The following is a 19618-nucleotide window of genomic DNA, read 5'->3' as shown; positions in this document are numbered from 1 at the left end:
AATTATTTTCCTCTCCTCAGTAAGCATCATGGACTGTTTATGCCTACTTATGATGACAGGTTTAATAAATCTGAACAGTTACCTTCTGGCTATCAGCATACTCACTGTAGCAGCCTCAGCTCCCCCTTCAAGAGTAAACAAAGTTTTGGCTGCAAGAAGTGCAGTTAACCGACAGGCTCTAGCTGCAGCACCTCTGGGATCTATGCTCTTCCTGGCAGCCCCACCCCTTGGCCCCTTGGCTGTGTACAGCAAGGGTCCTGGCACCAGGACATTCTTGCACAGCTAGAGTCCCAGTGCCTGGACATGCCTGCCCACCACGAGCCTTCTCTAACGGGCAGTCGGTGCCAGAGCTCCCTGCTAAATCAGCTGAGACTGTGAGACATGCATCAACGTCTGAAGCACTTCTGGCTCCACGCTGCTTCCTTCTCCATTTATCTTTTCCAGGCCTTTCCCCACATTAAAACTCTTTTGCTCCATCGGGCACGGTGGGTCACGCCTATAATTCCAGCACTTTGGGAGGCTGAGGCGGGTGGATCATGAGGTCAGGAGATAGAGACCCTCCTGGCTAACACGGTGAAGCCCCGTCTCTACTAAAAATGCAAATAATTAGCCGGACGTGGTGGTGGGCGCCTGTAGTCCCAGCTACTTGGGAGGCTGAGGCAGGAGAATGGTATGAACCTGGGAGGCAGAGCTTGCAGTGAGCTGAGATTGCGCCACTGCACTCCAGCCTGGGCGACAGAGCAAGACTCCGTCTCAAAAAACAAACAAACAAAACAAACAAACAAAAACCTCTTTTGCTCCAAACTCCAGCTTCTGCTTCGCAGAGAATCTAACTGATATTCTCATCCTTTAAGCTTTGAGCATTATACTCATGACCCTGTTTTCTTTTCTTTCCTTGCTTTTATTTTTATTTCTATTTTTTAATTCACAAAAATTATACCTATTTATGGTGTAAAACATGTTGTTTTAAAATATGAATGCATTGTGAAATGGCTAAATCGAGCTAATTAACGTTAAGTGTTGTCTTACAGCACTGTCTTTTTTTGTGGTGAGAACACTGAAAATCTACTGTCTTAGCAATTTTTTTTTAGACGGAGTCTCGCTCTTTCACCAAGCTGGAGTGCAGTGGTGCGATCTCGGCTCACTGCGCTCTCCGCCTCCCGGGTTCAAGCAATTATCCTGCCTCAGCCTCCCCAGTAGTTGGGACTACAGGTGTGTGCCACCACACCCAGCTAATTTTGGTATTTTTAGTAGGAACAGGGTTTCACCATGTTGGCCAGGATGGTCTCGATCTCTTGACCTCGTGATCTGCCTGCCTTGGCCTCCCAAAGTTCTGGGATTACAGGTGTGAGCCACCACACCTGGCCTGTCTTAGCAGTTTTTAAGAATACAATACGTTGCTATTAACTATAGTCACCATATGGTATAATAGATCTCTTGAACTTATTCCTTCTATCTGACTGACTGTTGAAATCTTTTGACCAACATTTCTCCAATCCCCGCCCCTGCCACAGCTTCTAATGGTAACCACCATTCTACTCTCTACTTGTAGTTCAACTTTTTTATAGATTCCACATGTAAGTGAACTTATGTGGTATTTGTCTTTCTGTGTCTGGCTTATTTCACTAAACATAATGTCCTCCAGTTTCATCCATGTTGTTGTAAATGGTAGCATTTCCTTCTTTTTGTTGTTGTCTTGTTTGTTTGGGTTTTGTTTTGCTCCCTCTCAACTCACCACCCCTACTCAGGTTTCCTCACTCCAGGAGGATGGGGAGGTGTCAAAACTCTTAGCTAGCTGAGTGGCTTTGCGTTCTGTGGGCCTGGAGGATGGCTAGGATGCACTATTTTCTGTTAAGGGCAGTTTTGCTCATCAAGTTTCGCTAGTTCCCTCTCTCTTATCCCTGGCTGGGAATGGATGCATCTCTATTCTGGGTGGTCTCTGCTGGAGTATAGTGGCATGATCATAACTCACTGCACCCTCAAACTCCCGGGCTCAACAATCCTCCCACCTCAGCCTCACAAATGGCAAGGACTGCAGGCATGCATCACCATGCCCTGACAATGTTTAAAAAATTTTCGTAGACATGGCATCTTTCTGTGTTGCCTAGGCTGGTCTAAAATTCCTGGCCTCAAGGGATCTTCCTGCCCTCGCCTCCCAAAGCACTAGGATTATAGGCATGAGCCCCCTTGCTCCTTCTTTGTTTAAGGATGGATAGTATTCCATTGTGTATATATCTACAATTTCTTTACACATTCATCCATTGATAGACACTTAAGTTGATTCCATATGTTGGCTGTAGTGAACAGTGCTGCAATAAGTGTGGAGTGCAGATACCTCATTAACATACTGATTTCATTTCCTTTGGATATAAACCCAATAGTGGGATTGCTGGATCTAATTTTATTTGTTAAACAAATTAATTACATAAAAAGTTTTATACTCAGACTGAAATCTGGTTCACCTTTAAGAAAAAATTATAATCCCTCAGGTTTTATACTCATAAATTAAACTTTATGAACTACTCACTTCATTATCTTCTTCACTAAGCAGATTCTACCAATCTTTGAAGAACTGAGGTCTCATCTTAAATATCTCTCCTCGATAGCTTTTCCCCAACCCTCCTGACTCCAGCTTTGCCAAATCTCCTTGTTATAGACTCCTTCAATTGTTCATTTGATAAGACTCATCAAACTTGTAGTTACTTGTCCAATGTCAATTGTTAGCATATGAGCTCCACGAAGTCACAATCTAAAATTATTGGTCGCTGTTAATTTCCCAGCACTTAAGACAGTGTGTGGACCAGAGAAGCTACTCAATAGACATTTAACAGATTTCTGACTTTGCTAACCTAAAATTGTGAAATGTTGGCACAAGACCAAAACTGAATACATCTTCCTCTATTGATCCCTTGGTCTTGAGACACCACTCTTACTTCCTCATCACAGCACGGACTCATAAAATTGATTATTAGAAGAAACTTAAAGATTATCCAGCCTGAGATGCCAGAGATGTTGCAGATAATCCAAGCAAGTGATTGTCCTCTTAGCTTGAATACTAGGACAGAAGCTGCTTTCTAAGGCAACCCATTGCATTCAGAACAGCTTTGACTGTCAGGAAGCTGTTTAGTAACCTGATCCTCTGCAGTCTCTTCCTGAATCTGATTTCATGTAGGTTTGATCAACATCGTATTCTCACAAAATAATTTAAAGTCTTTTCATAATATAAACAACATAGATCAACTCTCTGTCCAAACTACTTGTTTTTTTCTTTTCCTTTTTTTTTTTTTGTTTTTGAGACAGAGTCTTGCTCTGTCGCCCAGGCTGGAGTGCAGTGGCACAATCTCAGCTCACTGCAACCTCTGCCTCCTGTTCAAGTGATTCTTTTGCCTCAGCCTCCTGAGTAGCTGGAATACAGGTGCACACCACCATGCCCAGCTAATTTTTGTATTTTTAGTAGAGACGGGGTTTCATCATGTTGGCCAGGCTGGTCTCAAACTCCTGACCTCAGGCAATCTGCCTGCCTCGGCCTCCCAAAGTGCTAGGATTACAAATGTGAGCCACTGTGCCCAGCCAAACTACTTTCTTAAAGAGTATCGAATCAAATGTTTTTCCACTGCTAATAGCCTCTCAGGTGGGAACATAACTAGCTTTAAATAAAAAGGCTTCATCAGTCATCCATTGTAAAGCTATCAAGTATAGACACATATCTAATATGGGGCCAGCAATAGTGGGACATACAGAGGAAATGAAAGATGAAGTCTGTCTGGGGAGATATAGATGTTTATACGACCAAATTATCACAGCAACATAGGAACTACCCAGAGAGAGCTAGGGCAGAGTATTCTGGGAGCCAAATAACAGGATAGGGAATGTTCTAAGAGTTCGGGGCATGCAGTGAGTTCAGGGCATTCAGTGTGTGTGGGGACCCGTGGCGGGTAGGAAGTCTTGAAAGACTTCATTTAGGAAGTGGGATTTGGGCTGAATTTGGTGGATGGCATCATGAGTCAGTGAGTAAACTGTCTTGACAATCAGGATCTGAGAGAGAACTAAGAGAGCCACGATAGGTAGGGAGGGGCTTAGTGAGGACAGAGGAAGTCAGAGGGCTGTAGTCAGGGGAAAATCATTTCCCTTTTCTCAGGACCATCAGTCAGGCTCTCTGTCTCTAGGAGCCTCCTAATGCAGTCTTCTGCACAGTCCTGGGGACTGACCGACTGAGTCACACCTCTGGGGCTGGGGGCTGCTGACATGTGTGCCTTTACTTGGCTGCTCCTTCTCTTGCTGCTCCAGGAGGGTGAGTGAGGCTGCCAGCTCCTGCCCAGGAATGTCCCCTTCCACCTCTGTTCTCCTGCCCCTCTGGGTCTGGGCCAGCAAGACCCTTCCTTAGGGGATGAATGTATCAGCTCTTCCTTAGTTATAAGGAATAGGGTGTGTGGCTTGAGGGCAGGACCGAGAGACACCTGGGGATATGGAAGAAAGAGCAATCCCAAGACGGCAAAGGAGAAGGTAAAACTTGGAGGGTGAAGGGACAGATGGAAGCAAACTCCTGTTAGGTGCTTAACTCAGGGACAAGGGGAATCTAGAGCCAGAAGCAGCAGCTGGAGAACAGGATTTTGTGTGAGAGTCATAGAAGCTGCCCAGCTGAGATTACGCTACAGCTCCACTGCCAGGTTCAGCAGCCCAGAGACACCAGCTGGGCCGTTTGCTTCTCTTTTCTTCCTGTATATGCAGCCAAAGGAGACTCTGGAGATGGTGTGGATCCCGAGGAAGTGGTTGCGGTCCTTCACGAATCCATCAGCCTCCCCCTGGAAATACCGCCCAAGGAAGAGGTTGAGAATATCATCTGGTCCTCCCACAAAAGTCTTGCCACTGTGGTGCCAGGGAAAGAGGGACATCCAGCTACCATCATGGTGACCAATCCACACTACCAGGGCCGAGTGAGCTTCCTGGACCCCAGCTATTCCCTGCATATCAGCAATCTGAGCTGGGAGGATTCAGGGCTTTACCAAGCTCAAGTCAACCTGAGAACATCCCAGACCTCTATCATGCAGCAGTACAATCTACGTGTCTACCGTGAGTTTAGGCTGGGAACCATAAAGCTGGTTTTTGAGGGCTCTTCTGAGCTTCTCACACCATGGAGTCTCAGGACTCGGGGTTATAGTTTGAGGCTAGAACTGGAGGCAGACTGTCCCTAATCTAGATACTGGGTTTGAGTGTGCCCAAGCCACCTGTTGTATCTGAACCGCAGCAACAGGTGGAGTGACCTGGAGCAAGGAGGCTGTCCAATGCAGTGGCAGGGATCAGGGGCTTCATGTACAGACCCTGTAGAGGGCTTTTCTCTTCCAATGAAATTGTATCCTGGGGATGAACACCACCTACATTCTTGAGCCTTTTATTTCCCTGTGTGATGAGGGCTACTAATGAGTATCTTCTCTCTGCTTGAACCCAAATTTCTTCTTAGTGCCTGTCACACTGCATCTACCTTGAAGCTTGAAGAGACACTGATTAAAATGTAAATGCCCCTGAGAGGGGTGATAATATTTTATGTGATCAAGGAGACAGAATGGGGTTTGGGGGAAGATAGAGTACAAAGTAAAAGAGAGAAGACATAAAGGGGAGGTGGAAGATGCCAAAGGCAGCTCTGTCTACCTTGACAGTTGCCTTGGGGACCTTGGAACCACAGGTTTTTACAGTGGTTGGGTTTGTTTGCTGTTGCCTATTTGTTGTTTAGGTGAAGGGGCTGTCAAGGGGTCGCATTAGTACCCTAGCTTTGAGGAGCTTAGGAAAACAGACCCAACCCCTGATTGTTTAGAGGGTCTTTGTGTTTCCTCTTCATCTAGGACGGCTGTCAGAGCCCCACATCACTGTGAACTTTGAGATCTCTGGGGAAGGTGCCTGCAATATGTCCCTGGTGTGCTCTGTGGAGAAGGCAGGCATGGATGTGACCTACAGCTGGCTCTCCTCAGGAAATAGCGCTTATACATCCCATGAAGGCCCTGTCCTCAGCACATCCTGGAGGCCAGGGGACAGTGCCCTCTCCTACACCTGCAGAGCCAGCAACCCCATCAGCAATGTCAGTTCTCGCCCCATCCCTGCTGGATCCTTCTGTGCAGGTACCAGAACCCCTGAGACACCCACCGAGCTCATGAAAGACAGTGCCTAGAGGCACCATCTCCCTCCCCGAGCTCTTCCCAAGAGAGCCCAGCGAACCCAGAAGCTAACCCCCTCCCATGGAGGCTTGACAGCTGGGTTGGAGAGGAGACCCTCCCTTTTTCTAGTACCCCCAACTTCCAAAGGTCTTTTCTTTTCTCTTGCTTGGCTTCAGAATGATTCCTAGATCTCAGTTCCTGAGCTTCTGTGCATAGAATATATTTCCAGAGACACTTGCAAAGGGACATCAACTGACTGTGAACTTGAGACCCCTGCATGAAATTTGGGTAGGAGTCTGCCCCCTAACGTTAACCCCAGCCCTACCTCTGATGGGCCCCTTTCCTCCCTTCTTCCATCCCAGATCCCAACTATGCTTCTGAGAAGCCTTCAACAGCCTTCTGCCTCCTGGCCAAGGGATTGCTCATCCTCTTGCTCTTGGTAATTCTGGCCACGGTGCTCTGGGTCATCCGAGTCCAGAAAAGACACAAAATGCCAAGGATGAAGAAACTCATGAGAAACAGAATGAAACTGAGGAAGAAGGCAAAGCCTGCCTCCAGCCCTGCCTGATTGCTCCTTGGGAACCCCAGTCCTGAGCTTGGTTTCTTCCCAGCACCCAGAGAATCCTTCCTCAGCTCTCTTCTTTCCAGGGGGAGGAGGTACTCAGGGGTGGGTATCCAGAGAGCCATACTTCTGAGGGAAGAATGGCTGGCAATAAAGTCAAATTAAGTGACCACAACTCTGCAGGAGCTGTGTTTGGTCCTTCTGTCCTCACTGGGTGGCTCTGGCAAAACCCACTCTGCTGTCTTCCCCCCAACTCCCAGTGCCTTCCCCCAAGTCCACGTGCTTTTTCAGGCCCTGCTTTGGGGAGATAGGTGGGTCTAAAAGGCCCCTCACAGGGAAGTTTTGGTATGCTGTCAGTCACCACCTATCTCATTTTCCACCAACATGCTTGCCATTTATGCATTAAATAAGAAAAGTGAGAGATTTCTTTGAACCTAACTGAACCTGTGACTTGAGAATTTCAGGTATTTTGAATCCTGCATAAAAGTGGCTTTATTCCTGTTAAGATTCTTCTGCTCCCTTACCCCACTCTCATCCTGGCAGACACATTTGCTTAACAACTCCATCTATCCCAGACTGGTCTAGAAGCTGTCCTAAACAGGGAGGTAGGAAGGACCTTGTTCAGACCTACCCAGGGTCTAAGTTGAGCCCGCAACCTCTCCATCATTTCCCTGATGCCAGTTGCTCTGGGTCTCTGGCACCTACCCCATAGGGATGCTGGATTATTAGTGAGATCGTGGAACCTTGACTTCTCCTTGTGATTAGTATTACTGTCCTTCCTGTGTCCCTGCCTATAGATCTCCATGTCTTAGGCCTTCTCTTTGGAGTCTTGTCCTGGGTTAATGTCCACCCCCCCACTCCCTGTCAAAGGCCCTTAAGTTTATGTTCTTGCTGTTTCCATAGACCAATGATCAGCCTCCCGGGCCTAATGTGTCCCTGCCCAAGTCTCCATTATTCCCTCCAAATCAGATCTTGTGGATGTTACTTATGCAGCTGCTACGGGGCAGGGGGTTGGGGGGAGCGGGGACTGGGGAGAGAATTAGAAAACACACAATTGACAGGACAGGTGTACTCAGTGGGTGAATTGCAGGAAGTGGTGAAGGCTGTGATGTATGGCGGAGAGCCTAGGTGACATTTTGGAGCTCTGAGCTTTGATCTGCCACTTGCCTCTGGCCTGTGACCCTGTGTTCAGCAAACTTCCATTGAGCCACAGCCCCTTTCTCCAAGAAGTGCACACTGGAGGAGAGAAGTAGGCAGAGAGGCAGCTTGGAGCTCCCACAGAGACAGAGTTAGGCAAGTGCCTTGGTGCCACAGAGACAGGGTGGGTAGGGGGCCCTGGGGAGTTTCAGAAGAAGCATCTGAAGGGTGGGGAGAGGACTGCATGGCAGGAGGCATGCCTGACATTGCTGTGGGTCTCTTCCTCTTTGTTTTTGAGGGGGAGGATGCTGATCTCCAAAGTGTCTTCCAAAAAAGGAACAAGAAGTCTGTGCAGGGGTCAGTGGAATACATTCAACTGGGCAACCAATGAGACCAAGGATACCTTCCTTTTAGGAAAGTAGGACACATGGGCTGGCACAAGACCACCCAGGAGGAGGGCCTTGAGAGCGGCATGGGGCAGGGCCGGAAGCCAAGAGTGGGGGTCTCCCTAGGTATTTGTGCAGGAGATGGAGCCCCTTGGGGCTTGGGAAGGAGGTAGTAAGGTTGGGAAACCAGCCCCAAGAGCTCTTAGTGCTGGTAAACTGGTCCCCTCTACTTTCTGAGGGCCTGAGCCCTTGTCCCTCTGGAAGGCAGTCCCTGCTTGAGGCTGGTTCTCTGGGCATCCCTTAGGCCCTGAGCAGTCTTGCTTCCAAAAAAGGCCAGCAGCCCCCAATCCCTTTGATTCCTTTTATATCTTCCCTAGGAGGCACTGCTGCAGGGCCGGGGACTGACTGGAAAGGCCACCTTGAGTCCATCTTGCACACAAAGGGGCAGCTCATTTCTCATGTTATTGCAGGGTTGAATTAATAGAAATTTAACAAAAGGATGAATAAATAAAGGAATGAACATATGACAGGCCCAGGGATTTCCCTGGAAGTTGGCAAAGTTCCTTCTTCTCACAGCCAATCTCTGAGCAGAGAAGGGTTGAGGCCTCAAAAGAGGCCGAGCTTCTGGAAGAGGAAGGATGTGATCTTAAAGAAAGTTGAATATAAACTCAGAAAGGCACAGGCCTCTACCTCTGCAATATGCCAGGAACTTGGCAAGCACTGGGGAGGCAGAAGAGACACCTCTGCCTTCAAGGAATGTTTTGTGGAGTGTGTATAATACCAAGGTGGGAAAAGGGCTGGGGTGAAGGTGAGGGCATGGTGGGAAGAGTCAGGGAAGGTGTCCTGGAGGGAACAGATCAACAGAAATTTGACCTGTGATCAGCAGTAAGTCTGGGGAAAGGCAAAAAGGGCATTCTAGCCAGACAGAAGCTAAGTGTTAAAACACTGATATGTGAAAGAGCACAGTAGTTCTAAGGCCTGCAAAGCCATGCACACTGCGATAAAGGGATAGGTGAGAAACCAGGCTGGAAAGGTAAGCAGGGCCTTTCTGAAGGGGGTATTCAAAGACAAACAGGACAATATCCACACCCTTGTGGGGCTTAGTGTTTCACTGGGGCAGAAGACAGGCACACAAAAAGTTAAATGACAATACATGAGAAACCACACTTCTTTACTGATCTGGTAATAAGACTGCTGCTTACAGGCATGTGGTCAACAGAGTCCCTGGAATTTACAACGTTTTCTTTTCTTTTTTAACTCAGATATAATTTAATATATACCTGATTAACAACATCCATATTATTGATTACTCAAGACACCCTTTCTATTCTAGAATATGGGATAGTTATGTGGTGCTTAATTGGTACAAGCAATGTTAACACATCAAATGTGGTTACTACTAAAAGTCCACATGTTCCACCTTTCAGGGTCCATTTGATATCAAGTAATTCTCTGCTTATCTATAGACCATGCGAAACTTGCTGATCGAGAACACCTGTGCCTAACGGTGCCAAGCAGACATCTCTGAGGTCACACCATACCCTTTGCGCAGGGCTGTGGAGCAGCTCAGGTCCTTTCTTCCCAAGGCCTGCTGAAATATCAGGTACACACCAGGAAGACAGAAGCAATAGGATAGATAGATACAGATATAGAAATATGAGATGGGATTTATTAGAGGAATTGGCTTACATGATGGTGGAGGCCAAGTCCTACGACATGCACACTGAAGGCCCTGGGATGGCAAAAGTGTAACTCAGTCCAAGTCCAAAAGCCTCACAGCCAGGGAGGCCAGTGGTATAAACTCACAGTCCCAAGTCTGGAGAGCCTGGAGTTCTGATGTTCAAAAGCAAGAGGAGGAGAATACCCCAGCTCTGAGAGAGAGAGAGACAGAGAGAGGAAGAAGAAGAAGGAAGAAGGAGAAGGAGAAGAGGAAGAGGAGGAGGAGGAGGAAGAAGCAGCAGCAGCAGCAACAGCAGCGGCGGCCACAGTGGTGTTGGCGCGGCGGAGGAGGAGGAGGAGGAGGAAAGAAGAAAGAAGGAGAAGGAGAAGAAGGAGGAAGAGGAAGAGGAGGAGGAGGAGGAGAGTGAGAGAGATAGTATTTTCTGATGTCCTTGTCAGCAATTTGAAAACATGGGGGCTGGCCAGGCGAGGTGGCTCATGCCTGTGATCCCAGCACTTTGGGAGACCGAGGCAGGTGGATCACGAGGTCAGGAGATCGAGACCATCCTGGCTAACATGCTGAAACCCCATCTCTACTAAAAATACCAAAAAATGCCGGGCGTGGTGGCGGGCACCTGTAGTCCCAGCTACTCAGGAGGCTGAGGCAGGAGAATGGCGTGAATCTGGGGGGCAGAGCTTGCAGTGAGCCGAGATCGCGCCACTGCACTCCAGCCTGGGTGACAGAGCGAGACTCCGTCTCAAAAAAAAAAAAAAAAAAAAAAAGAAAGAAAGAAAATTTGGGGGCTGCCTGATACTTAGGTTAGGTGGAATCCTTGTTGGTTGAATACGCTTTCCCAGAGAGTAGTGACTATGAATCAAGGACAACCTAGAGGAAAATCTTTTGTTTTGAACCTTAGGGACTATTTTTTAAATCAGTTTGTACTCCTGGCACAGTGAGGGAACAAGTTGTAGGACTAGGTTCCTTTTCTTACCAAAAAATCTCCAATATATATATATATAAATCAGAAAAAAAATGGCAATAACAATAAAACTCACAAAATAAGTTTCCAGGAAAGAAAAGGCCATATCATAAACTTTTAAAAATTGAAAACCATTTTAAATGTCATTTAACAAAAAGTTATTTTAATGTCCAAAGGAGATTAGTTTATCCTCAAGAAACCACTGGAGACAGCAGTTCAGATCAGAGGTGTGGCCAATTCTAACACGGGGGAGGGAGATCCTTCCCAATGATTGGTAAGGATCCAAAGACTAAAAAACACTTGACTCGGCTGGGCGCGGTGGCTCACACCTCTAATCCCAGCACTCTGGGAGGGCCGAGGCGGGTGGATCACGAGGTCAGGAGTTCAATATCAGCCTGGCCAAGACGGTGAAACCCCATCTCTACTAAAAATACAGAAATTAGCCAGGCATGGTGGCGGATGCCTGTAATCACATCTACTTGGGAGGCTGAAGCAGGAGAATCGCTTGAACCCGGGAGGTGGAGGTTGAAGTGAGCTGCGATCGCATCGCTGCACTCCTGAGGTGCGAGTTTTTGAGGCAGAGCGAGACTCTGCCTCAAAAACAAACAAACAAACAAACAAAACCACTTTGCTCTTTGACCATTTCTTCTAGACTTGCTTCCATGCTGCATTCATTAACATGGTTCCATTATAGTTTTATCAATAGATCAGTGTATTACATTGAAAAGCATTGTTGAAAAGCTGCTACTTTGGGAGTATTTGCGGGAGGAATGGTGGAAGAGACTGGCCCACTGCTCCTGCCTCTTCCATCTCAGTCACCCAAAAGCACTAAAACCTTTACACCTGGAAGAGCTTACTAAGGATAGAATGGGTACCACAGTAGTGCTGAGCTTCCTGGACTAGGATGTAATCAGATAGGGGCTTGGATGACTACATGGAGAAATGATGTGCCAGGGATTCTGGGGCCAAGCAGTGCTTAGGCCCATCCCGGAGAGTCTCTCATGATGTTACAGCAATGATTCTGTGAGTCTGATGCATGATGCACCCAGTTTGAGTCTCAGTACTTCAGATTGGGATAAGATCAGCATGTTACTTTCAAGGAAGGCTTCCAAGGGAGACAACTGAATGGCAAGGACCTGGACAGGCAATGATTGCTTAAGCCAACCCTGCATCCCTACAGCATCACCAAGCTGAGGAGGTGGAATCTCTGAGGGGCAAGATATGCAAGATATCTTTGTGTCTGAGGGTGATATCTCCTAGGGAGTGGGTTTGATGAAGTTTGGGTTGGGTCTCAATCCAGCTCTGCCATATCTTAGATGGGAAAGCCTGGGCCAAGTTACTTCAGCTCCCTGAGCCTCAGTTTTCTCATTAGTCAACAGGAGCTCTACTTACTTCGCAGGGTTTCTGTGAAGGTTACACAGGAGTTATAAAGCATCTAGTCCAGGATCTGGCACCCTGCAGTGGTCCAGTAAGTGATCTTTTATTTCATTCCTCCCTTTCAATCTCCCGTGTCAGGGTATCTGTCGTTTCTCCCCTCTGTGCCTGTTTCTCTGGGTCGTTGGTGCCGGAGCTGCCGCGGGAGCTGACTTGGCAACCCCACGCTCAGAGCACAGACTTCCCCAGCTGCACGCGGTGGGAGGCGCCTGGGCAAGATTTGGGAGCTCGCCAATGCAGACAGGTATTTCCAGTCCTGATAGAGAAGCAATGGGTAGAGGTGGAAATGGGGATGGGGGAGGAGATCGGATGAGCCCGGAACCTGGGTGGGTCCCCTGGGAGGAGCTCCCCGCCTGGTGTTCCTGCCCTCAGGCTCAGATTTCAACCTTCGCTGCCGCCTCTGTGGCGCGCCCGTTCGGGGAGCGGAGAGGGTCGCCCGTAGGTTCCGAAAGAAGGACGGCGTACCAATAGCCTGGCAAGCGGCCAGCTCCCGCAGCCCTGGAGCGCTGGCCGGACCCGGCGGCCCCTGTTGCTGGCGGCGGGAAGCGACCCACCGGCCTTTCCACGCTTGGCTGTGCAGAGGTCCACGAGGGGGCGACCTGAGCCCACGTGCCGCCGGACCCTTCCCTCCTGAAACTACAACTCCCAGGCCGCTCAGGGGTCCCGCCCGCCTCACCGCGCCTCTGGCGGCTCCAATTGGCCGCCGCGGGAGGGGGGATTGGCGGTCTCCAGGGCGACGGGAGGCGCTCGGGGCATCCGAGGCGGGGAGGCGGGTCCGCCCCCTATTGTGTAGCGGCGAGAGTGGAGCAGAGCGGTGCGGAGCAGGTGAGGGAGGGGGCGTACTGGGGGTATAGAAGTGGGGGTGCTGGCGGGGGCATGGAGAGTAGTGCGGAGTTATGGGGGACAGGAGAAAGCGGGGAGTTCTAGAGAGAAGTGGAATTCGTTGAGGGGGCAGAATTAGGGGAGTTCTGGGGAGTGAAGTGGAATTCTTGGCGGGTGGGTGGGGGTTCCCGGAGAACTGCAGGAGTTCTGGAGGCAATGTGGGGGAGTTCTTGGTGGGTTCTAAGAGAAAGGAGGAGTTCCAGGGGACCGTAGAATGCGAGGGAGAAAGGAATTGTTGGGGGTGGGGTATCAGAATTGTATTGTGAGCTGAGGCAGGAGAATCCCAGGGAGGAGAATTCTCGGCAGGAGAGGATGGGGAGAAGTGGCTGGGGGACGGGGAGACCAGAAGGGAGTTCCTTGTAGCGCAGGGGGCCTGCTGCAATTGGAGATCAGGTGCGAGAAGCTGGAATTGTTGGGGGGGCTGTGCATAGTAGTGATAACTGGAAAGGGAATAATGGGAGGATGAGGGAGTGGTATGTAGGGAGACTAGAAGGGTGAGGAAATACTGGAGGCCGGGGAAGTTGGAAAGATATTAGGAGACTCGGAGGAATTCTAGGGATACCTAGTTACTCGGGGTCTTGGAAAACAGCCAGGAGAGAACTAGGGGGTTCCTATATACTTGGAAAAAGGTTTTTCAGGGAAGTATGGGAGAGCTGCCTGGAGGCAGTGGGAAACAGGGGGCTTTGTTGCTAGTGAATTGCCAGAAGTTAGACGGTACAGGATCATTATGTAGAGGCAAGGATCAGACTCTGTGGAGGATGTTTTATAGTCTATCCTGAACTTTGTGGCCAAGAGTGGGTTGGAGGCCTCAGAGCAGAGTCCACTTGGCTGCGCCGGGCCCTGGCATGGACCCTCTGGCTCTCTGAGACTGCCCTAGGATCTGTGGGGCTGTCAGGAGCTCCTACCCTCCAAGCCCCAGGGCTCATTTTGTACACTTCAGGGACTCACAGGCTTTTTTTGGACCATGCCTGGGGTTGGGGAAGAGAGAGCCTGACAAATCCTGGCACCCCGAAGATATTGGAGGGGGGTGAGTGGGAGGGATTTGGGTGAGGTCCTTCGGTGGTGGTGCCTGGCAGTGGGAGGGCTGCTTGGCAGTATCATGAGGAAGTTGTGCCAGCTGCCAGCCCCGGGACCTGTCCAGACCTGGAGGATGCTGCCTGGGGTGGGAGGCAGCTCCTCCTCTCCCAAGTGCCTCACTCATTGTCAAAGCAGTGTAGGGAGACTGAATGGAGAAAGGCCTTGGGTCCCCAGCTTCCAGAGTTTTTCATAGAAGCCGGGGAAATGGGACAAGGGATTGTATGGGGGTGTCCTGGGGACTACTTTCTGAGGGTTAAGGGCCCTGGATTTGCCCTTGACTGGCTCTCTGCCTCTGAACAGAGATCCTCAGGGCCTTTATTTGTCACAGTGAGGTGAAGGCGACAGCACTGGTTCCATCTTGCTGCTATACCTTGTAAGCATCAAGAGTAAGGAAAGAAGCAAGAGAAGGCTGGGCCATGAGAGTTTTTTTTTTTTTTTTGAGACGGAGTCTCGCTCTGTCGCCCAGGCTGGAGTGCAGTGGCCGGATCTCAGCTCACTGCAAGCTCCGCCTCCCGGGTTTAGGCCATTCTCCTGCCTCAGCCTCCCGAGTAGCTGGGACTACAGGCGCCCGCCACCTCTGCCCGGCTAGTTTTTTTGTATTTTTTAGTAGAGACGGGGTTTCACCGTGTTAGCCAGGATGGTCTCGATCTCTTGACCTCGTGATCCGCCCGTCTCGGCTTCCCAAAGTGCTGGGATTACAGGCTTGAGCCACCGCGCCCGGCCTGAGAGTCTTGATCTACCATACTTCCTTCAAAAATCTTTTTCCAAGTATATAAGGAACCCCAGTTCTCTTCTGGCTTAGTTTTTCAAGACTCTCAGAATGCAGGCGTCCCCAGAATCCTTCCACATTTCCTAAGACCTTCCCAGCTCTCCCAGCCTCCCCTATTTCCTCACCTTTCTGGTCTCTGCATTCAGCACTCACCATTCTCCCAGTACTCCTACCCCTGCTCTTACTCCTCAGGGCTTCAAGATTCCCCCCTTCCCCCTACCCCCCACTTAATTACGCTCCTCCCTCCTTTCTCTTCCCAGTGCCTTTCTCTAATGGTGGGGTTTCTTCTGGGCTCCAGTATTGGCCAACTCTGCATGTTGCCTTGCACTTTGCATTTAGATCTGGTGGTTCTCCGGAGAGCAGCTTCCTCGGGTGTTACATGAGCCAAGCCCTCACTGTACAGATGAGTGAGAGCTGAAACCTGTTCCCCGAGCTGATCAGAAGGACATCCCTTGGCCCCTCCATCTGGGCCCCTGTGGATAGGAGGGGCTGGGCGAGCAGGCCAGCTGGGCTATGGTGTGGTGCCTCGGCCTGGCCGTCCTCAGCCTGGTTATCAGCCAGGGGGCTGACGGTAAGCTGGACTCCTGGGCTCAAGAACACCCTGTTAGCCTTGGGGTGGGTATGGGGGTGTTCCTCAAGGGTTCCTCTTTGAGCATGTGAGGGCAGGGGAGGAATAGGGCTGGTTCTGGAGAAGCTGAACTGGGGGTTTCTCCAGTCACCCAAAGTCCTAAGGTGCCCACAGAGATACTGATGGCACCTCCCCTTCCAGCACTGACCCTGGCCCCCCGTTGTACCCTCATGCCACCCATCATGCAGGTCGAGGAAAGCCTGAGGTGGTATCGGTGGTGGGCCGGGCTGGGGAGAGTGTGGTGCTGGGCTGTGACCTGCTGCCCCCGGCCGGCCGGCCCCCCCTGCATGTCATCGAGTGGCTGCGCTTTGGATTCCTGCTTCCCATCTTCATCCAGTTCGGCCTCTACTCTCCCCGAATTGACCCTGATTACGTGGGTAAGAGTTCTCCTCAGGTGGAAGGTAGGCAGGTATCAGCAAGAAAGGTGGACTGGGTAGAGCTGGGCAAGGCCTCCTGTGAACTGCTCTGTCCCTGCCCTGATCTCATCTCCAGCTCTGCTGCCTTCACTCTGCTTAACAGGCATGTTTGTGCTCCCAAGCAGTGTTAATTCATTGAAAGATTCATTCATTTACACACACACACACACACACACACACACTCACTGTTATAGCTGTGCTATTTAGGACTCCACGTGGTCTGTTCCAAAGGATATCCTGCAGCCCTATTCCAAGTATCCTAATTTTGTGACTGCTTTTTCTAGCTCTCATCATGAAACCTCCCAGACTTCATCCTGATCTGTAGTCTCCCCATTTGGCCCTACCTTGGTCCTGGCTCTACTACCTGCTCACTCCTCTGCCCTCTCCCCCTTCCCCATCACCTTAAATGCTAGCTCAGGGGTTCAAGTCTTCTAGGGAATGGGCTGATGGGGCAGCAGGGTGGGTGCGGCTGTGACCTCTCTGCTTTTCCAGGGGCACTCAGCCTGCTTCTGAGTAGAGAAGCACAGGTGTACAGAGAGGGTGGCTGGGGAGGGCCCAGGTTCCCCAAAGGTCAGTGAATGGGGCTGGCCTGGGTTGCTGCTTTAGGTGGCACCTGTTGGGACTTAAAATCGTGTGTAGCCTCCCTGGGCGCCTTCTGCTGCACCCCAGCTGGCTCCCTAGAATGGCTACAATGGCTCTGCTTCCTCCTAATCCTGGATGGAGCCTTAATCTAAGCGGTTTAGTGCCAGGTCTCAGAGGGCAGTGTGCAGGAGGCTCTAAGGACGGGTCTGGGCTAGGGGTAAGAGAGAGTCTTGTGGCCTCCTCTTCAGAGAAGGGAGACCCAGGAAAGGCCACCTGGGAGGATTTTGATGGGGAGACCCCCACCTTTTCCCTCTTTAGTTTGAATCTTGAGGGAAACCCTGGGATTGGCTGAGCCTTGCCACAGGGCGGGCTGAGCGGAGAGGGGAGGAGGTGCAGGCAGGTGATGCAGAAGCGAAGTTTATTTTCAAACTGGGGGCAGTTATTGGCAAACAGCCTGGTAGGAGTGTATGTGTCTACACAAGCCCTGTGGGAATAGATGAAAGCGGGCCCCAATTAGCACCAGTGGAGAAAAAAACGGCTGTACCCACCAGCCCTCCCTCCCTGCCTCCGCCTGCCCGGGCCTGGGAGGGGTCTTGGGCTGCCGGGCTGAGGCTGGACAGATTCAAAATGTTGCCTGACTGAGGGCAAGGCAAGGGGAGGCGGAAGAGAGAGGGGCTTGTCCTGGGACTCCACCAGGGAGACTTGAAGCTCTTCCTTCTGTCCAGCTTGTGTCCTGCCTTGAGGTCCGTCAGGCCTGAAGCCACTGGATGGTTAGCAACTTTGTCTCCCTGTGGGTCTTCCTTCTGTCTGTGCTGTTGCTTGAGTTGCAGGTGCTGTGAGCAGTAGCCTTTGGTACTTACTCTCTACTCCTATCCTTTGTTCACACCCCTACCTCAGTCTGGATCTCTTAGTCGGGCCCTCTGGCCGAGGGAGTTGGGACCTGAGGGAGACCCCTGAGCCCATTAACCCTTTTACTGCCTCACAGTGTGGAAGGGGCCTCTCAGCCTTTGTGTAGGGGACTCGGAACTGCAGTTGCTAAGCAACAGGAGGTAGAGGTTGCTAAGGACAATGCTTTTCTGTCATAAACCCTCTGGGCAGTGAAGGGGAGATGGGCCAGGGACTGTTGTGGGGCTGGTGGTCTAGAATGTGTGCGGGACCCTGACAGAGTCTGTTGGAGGATTAGGGACCACACAGAAGGGAAGGCTTCCCGTCTTTGAGGACTCTAGAAGCATCTAGCAGAGGGGACTGGATTTATCAACGAGTGCCATGGAGTGAAAGCAATATAAAACAAGCTAGGACGAAAGAGTAGGATTCAATTAGCTGCCGTGTGTAAAGTGTCCCGGCCTGTGCCCGCACAGTGCCTATGTGGTGTGAACCCATGACCAGGCCTCCAGAAGGAAGGTTAGGCTTAGTTGACACCAGCTTTCCTAAGGTGGATCTTAGACCAACTCATCAAAATGGCAGGATGGACTTTTGTGCTGTATTTCTTGGGATTTTCAAGATGCCCCACATAGCAGAAGGGACGTGCATTTTTTTCTCTGCCCTGAGTTGTTTGATAAAAATCAGTGACCTCATTCTCCACTTAGAACTCCCCTGCTTGCTCTAGTCACCTCCCCTCACCACCTTTCATTCTTAACTCTCTGCCCAGTCACAGCTTCCCAGAAGCCTTCGTTACTCTTCTTGCTTCATAGTGCAAGGTCTGGGCACAGTTAGCACCATTTTTTGAACTTCTTTGTGGATGTGTGGACATGAACTTGCCCATTTAGATGACTGTGGGTTCCCTGCCTTCCGAGAGCTTAAGAGAGCAGAGACTGTGTCTCCTGTTTTCTTCACACACCCCTGCATACGGGAAGATGTGAAGTCAACAGGCTTTAGCCCTACAGGTGGAGGGAGGCCTCCAGGAGGTGGGCCCGGGACTCAGGAGGACTCAGGGCTGCCCTGCTGGCGATCTTCCTGTTCTTCTGTAACACTACAGATCTAGCAGTCCAACTGTCCAACTGTCAGAAAAGCTAGGACACGCAGTATGCTTCTTTGGATATTCTCAGTAACATTTGCACTGTTACCCATTGGCTACCAGCATCTCCCAAGTGAGAATACCCCAATTACGCCCAGTGCCCTGAACAGCACTTGGTCCTAACACCCGTATCCATGGAAAGCATGCTGCGTCTGGAGAAAGAAGCCTGGCTTTGTCACTTACTAGCCATGTGATTTTGGAAAGAAACTTAACATTAATTCCTTAAGCTACAATAGAATTCTTGGGAGGATTAAATATGGTGACAACGCCTAATATTACATGGCCTGTATTCCACACTCAATCTTCCTTCCCTCTTCTTCCTTCTTTGTGGATGTAGAAGATCACAATAATGAAAAGTGTCATGTGGGACATAGAAGAGGTTGCAGTCTGGGGTCTGCAGGGTTCAGCAGCCAGGCAGATTAGCCTTCTTGAGGAAGCCTGACAGTAGGTAGAAGGGTATGATTATGTTAAATATTTACCCACTAGGCCTAGTCTTATCTCCCGGGTGGGGATTTCATCACCTAGCCCTTTAAGCAGGTCCACCCATCCTGGAGAATCCACACCCTGGAACTCATTCTAAGTACAAAAAGACTCTTGCCTAAGATCACAAAGCCTGCCTCAATTTGATCCTTTTCTCTTCTTTCTGAAATAGATCACTCTAGAGGTAGAATGGAAGCAAATTGGAGGGGCTGAACACATTCACAGCTTCGGAATTTCTAGTATTAGGAAGAGCTGAGGTGGACACTATGCAAACGGACTTGAAGCAACATTTGCATACAACATAAGATTCAGAAAATGGGCCGGGGGCGGTGGCTCAAGCCTGTAATCCCAGCACTTTGGGAGGCCGAGACGGGCAGATCAAGAGGTCAGGAGATCGAGACCATCCTGGCTAACACGGTGAAACCCCGTCTCTACTAAAAGATGCAAAAAAAAAAAAAAAAAAAAA

The 19618-nt window shown here is 50.1% G+C and overlaps 2 protein-coding genes across 3 annotated transcripts in view; both read left to right on the top strand.

The window, feature by feature from the left end:
- The first annotated feature begins 4120 nt into the window (after positions 1 to 4120).
- On the top strand, positions 4121 to 6883 carry SLAMF9 (SLAM family member 9). Its single transcript, XM_023214215.2, has 4 exons — positions 4121 to 4291; positions 4729 to 5070; positions 5838 to 6110; positions 6509 to 6883. Exons 1-4 carry the CDS (start codon positions 4246 to 4248, stop codon positions 6712 to 6714), a joined length of 867 nt encoding a protein of 288 aa, XP_023069983.2. The 5' UTR covers positions 4121 to 4245; the 3' UTR covers positions 6715 to 6883.
- Positions 6884 to 13088: 6205 nt separating this feature from the next.
- The window catches only part of IGSF9 (immunoglobulin superfamily member 9), a 19218-nt gene continuing 12688 nt past the window's right edge, over positions 13089 to 19618 (top strand). For both annotated transcript variants that reach the window (XM_023214211.3, XM_023214210.3), the window contains exons 1-3: positions 13089 to 13129; positions 15372 to 15603; positions 15849 to 16037. In XM_023214211.3, coding sequence (XP_023069979.2) covers positions 15546 to 15603; positions 15849 to 16037 — 247 coding nt within the window. In that variant the 5' untranslated portion in view covers positions 13089 to 13129; positions 15372 to 15545. The remainder of the gene's footprint in view (positions 13130 to 15371; positions 15604 to 15848; positions 16038 to 19618) is intronic.

Source organism: Piliocolobus tephrosceles, chromosome 1 (genome assembly GCF_002776525.5).
Source record: "Piliocolobus tephrosceles isolate RC106 chromosome 1, ASM277652v3, whole genome shotgun sequence".
In the NCBI taxonomy this organism is placed as follows: Eukaryota; Metazoa; Chordata; class Mammalia; order Primates; family Cercopithecidae; genus Piliocolobus; species Piliocolobus tephrosceles.
This window is presented reverse-complemented; position numbering and strand designations above follow the sequence as displayed.

Excerpts from the sequence above, each read along its gene's own strand:
- SLAMF9 (XM_023214215.2), top strand. The coding sequence starts at position 4,246 with ATGTGTGCCTTTACTTGGCTGCTCCTTCTCTTGCTGCTCCAGGAGG. Across the intron at positions 4,292-4,728 it reads TCTCTTGCTGCTCCAGGAGG|CCAAAGGAGACTCTGGAGAT; the intron begins GTGAGTGAGGCT and ends CTGTATATGCAG. Across the intron at positions 6,111-6,508 it reads TGCTGGATCCTTCTGTGCAG|ATCCCAACTATGCTTCTGAG; the intron begins GTACCAGAACCC and ends CTTCCATCCCAG.